The sequence below is a fragment of the Strigops habroptila genome, chromosome 3, assembly GCF_004027225.2.
Source record: "Strigops habroptila isolate Jane chromosome 3, bStrHab1.2.pri, whole genome shotgun sequence".
In the NCBI taxonomy this organism is placed as follows: Eukaryota; Metazoa; Chordata; class Aves; order Psittaciformes; family Psittacidae; genus Strigops; species Strigops habroptila.
In genome coordinates, this window is record NC_044279.2 from 29,400,725 (window position 1) to 29,406,724 (window position 6,000).

General features: G+C 37.6%; 1 protein-coding gene across 4 annotated transcripts in view; it reads left to right on the forward strand.

Moving 5' to 3' along the window:
• IMMP2L (inner mitochondrial membrane peptidase subunit 2) overlaps window positions 1-5,117 on the forward strand; it is a 483,360-nt gene extending 478,243 nt beyond the window's left edge. For all 4 annotated transcript variants that reach the window (XM_030478379.1, XM_030478382.1, XM_030478381.1 and 1 more), the window contains one exon: window positions 4,590-5,117. In XM_030478379.1, coding sequence (XP_030334239.1) covers window positions 4,590-4,709 — 120 coding nt within the window. In that variant the 3' untranslated portion in view covers window positions 4,710-5,117. The remainder of the gene's footprint in view (window positions 1-4,589) is intronic.
• Window positions 5,118-6,000: the final 883 nt, after the last annotated feature.

Here is a 6,000-nt window from a genome sequence, read left to right on the forward strand (position 1 = left end):
TGCGGTGCTTGGAGTAGCCACATTGTCTGTTGCTGTCGGGGTTTGAGTAGCTGTTGTGCTTGTCACTGGGGTTGGTGTAACTGCTGTATTTGAAGTTGGAGTAGTTGCGTTGTCTGTTGTGGTCAGGGTTTGAGTAGCTGTTGTGCTTGTCACTGGGGTCGATGTAGCTGCTGTACTTGGAGTAGCTGTGTTGACTGTTGTGGTCAGGGTCTGAGTAGCTGCTGTGCTTGTAGTTGGCATAGCTGCGTTGTCTGTTGCTTTGCCATCAGATCCAGAGACATTTTTTTCCCTTTGAAGGTGCTGGATAGTGTTGAGCAGGGCTCTGTAGGCATAGGCCAAGCCCCAGCACGTTGCCAAAATTTGTCCCTCTCTGGTATAACCAGGACGACAGCACACCTCGTTTAAGTGTTTTACTAGTTTTTCCGGATGTTGCACTTGTTCAGTTGTGAAGTTCCAAAGCACTGGAGGGGCCCACTGGCCTAGGTACTTGCCCATACTATCCCACACACCCTGCCACTCATAACTGTCCAGCCTCAGGGAAAATCTCCTGGTGGTCCTCCCATATCGTCGTCTAACCCTAGACCAGATTCGAACCTGATACTGCTGAATTTTTGACATTAAACGAAATAGGATGTTCCTACGACGGGATGGCCGTGGGTAAAACACACTCCGTATGTTTGCCAACATGCTGATCCCCAGCACAATCAGCAGGCAGGTTTCAAGGGTACTCAAAGGCCATCTAAAACCTTCAGAACTCTCAATTGCTGTTGCAAATAGGCTGGTGGGGGAACGGGGGGTGAAAGAGAATGCTTCCTTCGTAAGTTTACCCCCCGAGGAGAAAAAAAAAGATATGCAATTGCTAAAATATTTCATTATATACCTCCCAATGTATAGTGGTGATGGCCACGCTGGAAGCACAAACCAGACCAGTTTCATGATCAATGAGTCTATTGTATTACAAGTCATTACCATGAAGTACAGTGAAACAAGAACCTTAGCCCAGGCCCCCCAGCCGATAAACACTAAAACAGCAAATAGTGGCTGTAAGTAAGGTACAACATGCTGAAACTCTGAGATCAAGCGCAACACGTCTGAGAGCCAAATAATCACCATTGTGACGAGTAGTAACAATGAATGCTTATCACAAATATGATTAAACACACTCTGGTCAGATCTGTCGTTATGTCAACCTTTCGAGCCCCACGTTGGGCGCCAAAAAGAACTGTCGTGGTTTGAGCCCAGCCGGTAACTCAGAACCACACAGCCGCTCGCTCACTCCTCCCCCCCCCCCTTCTTCCTCCCCCCACTCCCGGAGGGATGGGGAGGAGAATGGGAAGAATGCAACTCCCACGGGTTGAGATAAGAGCAGTCCCGCAGCTAAGGTATAACACAAAACCACTACTGCTACCACCAATGATAATAACGATTAGTGAAATAACAAGGGGAGAGGATACAATTGCTCACCACCCGCCGACCGATACCCAGCCCGACCCGAGCAGTGATCTGGGCCTTCCGGGTAACTCCCCCCGGTTTATATACTGGGCATGACGTGCTGTGGTATGGAATACCCCTTTGGCTAGTTTGGGTCAGGTGTCCTGTCTCTGCTTCCTCCCGGCTTCCCCTCCTCCCTGGCAAAGCATGAGACTGAGAAAGTCCTTGGTTGGAATAAACATTACTTAGCAACAACTAAAAACATCGGTGTTATCAGCGTTGTTCCCAGGCTGAAAGTTAAAAAACACAGCACTGCACCAGCTACTAAGCAGGAGAAAAATGACTGCTATAGCTGAACCCAGGACAGAGAGCCATTAAGTTATTATAAAAGAAGCCCTATAGCATCAGTGTCATATGTTATTTAGTAAAGACTTCCATCAACCAAGAATACCCATTTTTCCTTTCTAACACTAGTCATATTGTCCTGTAAATCAGGTTTATAGGAAGGATATTTCTTTATTAGTTTCAAGTCAGATGATGGTCAGTAGAACTAATCCTCTGGGCAAAATTATTCCCAGCCTCAGCTTCAAACAAGTTTTGACTCATTTATTGTATTCTCAGTATGCGTGAGAACCCCCTGCTGACATCAGTAACAAGCAATGCATGGAGAAAAACACAGAGCTTTGAAAATGAGATGTTATTTGTGTTTGAGAAGAGTATTTTAACATTTTTATTTGTACTAATGCTGTCACATTTTATATACAGCGGTGGGGTTTGCTGTAGTTTTATATTTTGACACCAGCCTGTAATGTGTGTGCCATCATGCTGTATACTCAGCGAACAAATCCCTATGGTAATATTACATTTACAGACTGCTTTATGGGATAATTAAGATAAAGGATATTGTGAATTCCATAAATATCAAACAAACTACATAGAAGTGTGTCAAGACTTAAAAAAATATAGCTAAATCCTATCAAAAAAATAGTTATCACTTAGCAGCCTGTCCTTTGCGTAAGTGTAGGAAAAAAGCTGCAATGGATCTGGGAAACAAGTGGTCCCTGCAAGGGATCAAGCAAGTGAAATATGATGCTAGACTGCAATTACAGTGATCTACTTCAGATTCTTTTAGATATCATGGGTTATTAAGTAACCAAATTATATTCAAATAATTCAGCACCTGCTTCATCAAGCTACAGAATATGGAATTAGATATAGACCACTTCAGCTTCACTGATTTGATTACATAGTGGAGAGAGACTGGTGAATATACATTAATCCTATGAAATTAAATCAAGAAAATTAGCTGAAGATATTCCTAGGGGCCTATTTGGTGTCTATTTGCATAAAATGCTGAATTACCTGCTTACTGAAATAACTTTTTTTTTTCTTGTGATGAGAAATGGAATGGAACTGAAGAACTGAGTTTACGTAAAAGTTTAAGCAGCAATGTACACGTTCAAATCAGAAATCCATTTAACTCTGGCTCTGACAACAACCAGTACCAGATCATCAGAGCATAAGAACAGAACAAGTATATAATTTTTCCCTCGATGTTTCCTAATGTGGAATATAGAGACTACACTGTTACTTTGTTTATGTTCAGTTATGTGTGATGGACTTTGCTTCTATAATTATTTGAAGCAGTTTGTTTTGTTATTCTTTTCTGGTCTCTTCAGAATCCTGTATAATGTATGGAAATACAATGTAATCATGCACGGTCTGAAGAAGTATTTCTTTTTTCGTTGGTTTTTAAAATTCTTTAAGATACTGTCATCTGATGTCTTCCCCATTCTCATGAGAAATAATGACATAATGGGCAAATAAAGCCTACGCATTCTTTATCATGCCATTCATAATTTTATAGACTTCTGACCATGTTGTCTCTCTAGGAGTCTGAATTATTTAATCTTTTTGCATATAGAGACATTCCAGTATTTCTAACCATGTTTTTGTCCTGTTTGTAAGTTTTCTACTGGCACTTCATAGTCGGTGGGAAGTTTACTCTCATCTGTCTCCAGAAGTCTGAACAAGTAATGTAAGATGCAGAAGTCTATCCTGCAGGCTTTTCAAATTAACTGAGATTAACTCCATACTAAACTGATTAATTTAAATATTAAGTACAGACATTGAAGACCTGTCTCATTACCTCGATCTGAAAATACGACTATTCTATTTTCAGCTATTCTTAGTCTAGCCATTTCATACCATATTTGAAAAGACCCTTTCTTGTATTTTTTTTAAGGTTTTCTAAGCAATTCAGTTTTCTAATCTATGTTACCTATAAGTGATTCCTTTGTAAGCAATGTCAGTATTGACTTTGATTTTGATTTATTGAAGTAGAACATTAATGAATTAAAATTATTGAAGTAAAATAATAATAAATAATAAAATGGTAAAATATGTTTACAAAATACATGAGTGAAGTGTAAACAGTCCTAGAACTTCAAAAATATTTGATCTGTAGATGTGTTTCAGATAGTTCTCTCAGACATACTTTTTCATCCTCAGGGAAATATTTATGATTCGTAGTAATTTCCATTTTGTTTGGAGACAAAAGAGAACTTTGAAGGACACATAAATAGAAAGCACAGCATGTTTACAAAAGCCACTGCTTGGTGTGGTTAGTATACATAGTTCAAATTCAGCCTTCTCTTCTCCAGGCCGAACAGCCCCAACTTTCTCAGCCTGTCTTCATACGGGAGGTGCTCCAGCCCTCTTATCACAGCTTTCGTTTTACTTGTTCAGAATGGATACTTGAATCTTGTTCTGCCATACCCAGAATAACTAATAACCAAAAGCTTTAGGTGGATTATAGAATGCTTCACCTGTTTTGACCAGCTGTTTCTCTTGAACCTGAAAAAACATTCCCAGTTAATGTTTGTTACAGCCAGCACATTTCAGCAAGCTGTTTTGAGTTTCACAAAATATTTTACAAAAAAAAATAATTTGTTTCTGAAGCAGTTTTCCTTTTCCTCGTTACATGCATGAGGTACTCCCCATGCATGCAGAGTTCTCTACTTTGTATTCTCTCATTGCTCTATCGAATCATGTGCTTTATATTTTCCACATTTTTTTTTTTGTTTTTTAGGGTTTTTTTTTTGGTTTTTGGGTTGTTTTAGTATTTAATGATTTCTATGGTTTATATTTGGTTACAGGTTTCTCTTGGACTTCTACATGCTCGAGCTACTCATATCCTCTGGCCTCCACAACGCTGGCAGAAGTTACAGCCAGTGCTACCTCCAGAGCGCAAACCACTCCAGAGAGAGCAAGAGTGATCTGAATGTTCAGACAGAGAAACGGTGAAGTGAAGTTTAACCGGGAAGAGTTGCAGTGGTTATACCATCTCCTGTAAGAGCTTTTGCCAAGTTTGCTTTACATTAGGTACCATATCAGCAAATACATGTGACATCTTCATGTTATAATGCCACCTTAAGTGTAAAGTTCTTTCGGGTTTTGGTGGGTCTTTTTGTTTGCTTTGGTTTTTTGGTGGTTTTTTTAATATCTCAAACAGTAGTGCATTTTGTGTTATTTTAGTTTGAAATAATTGGTTGTAGAAGGTTTGAATGTTCAGTTTTTCTGGGAGCAGTGAAATGCTTGACTTACTATGTCTGTACTCGTGCTTGTTTGGATAAGAAATTATTAAAAAATTATTAAAACCTTCAATAAAATATCTTTTACATTCATCTTGTTTCTTCAGTAATTGAATGGAACCTTTATTATTATCATCGATTGCATATAAAAAAAAAACCCAAACACATAATCATCTTTTGGATTGTCCTATAATTTCTAATACTGAAGAATTAGTACCTCTGTAGCTGAAAAGTTAATCAATCATATGTGTTGTTTGGTTTTGTTTGGGTTTTTTTTCCCCAAAAAGCTAATGAGATTTTTTTCTTTAATGCAGCTTGTGTTTAGTAATAAGCTGAGTACATATTAGTTATTTTTAATTTCTCTTTCAGGAGTGTTTTATATAATCATTCCTTGTCTATCTTTCAGAAGTAGGTATTTCAGTCAAAATATAAAAATTATATTGCAGTATCTGAAGGTAATGTTTCTTTCATTCCTCAAGTGTAGTAAATAATTGTTAGTATTGATTACCACATTTCTTTGAAACTATGTAATTGGTTTATAAATACTATACAATTAATACTATAAATACATAATATTATAAATACATCCTGTGAATATTCAGTAAAGCTTCTACACACATTTTAAGTGAAAATTATTTGAATAATGACACTTTTTCAGCAGCAAATGAATATGAGCTAGCTTATTTTAATATTTATTAAATTTTTAAAAATCACACAAAAGATATTTAAACATTTCAGCTAAAATCATGTCATTATCAGAACAAGATGAAAATAAGACTATAGATCTTTGAAGGCATATATCTGAATATTGCTTAGATGATAGGTTCAATCACCAGGAAAAATCTGTATTGCTCTCTAACCTCCTTCTTAAGTGCTCCAAGTCTTCAGACTCTCTGAACACTTTACTATCTGTGCCATGTTCTCTCTTTGTTTCAAAACGCTGTTATATAGGACTCTGAACTCATCTTAGTTAAAA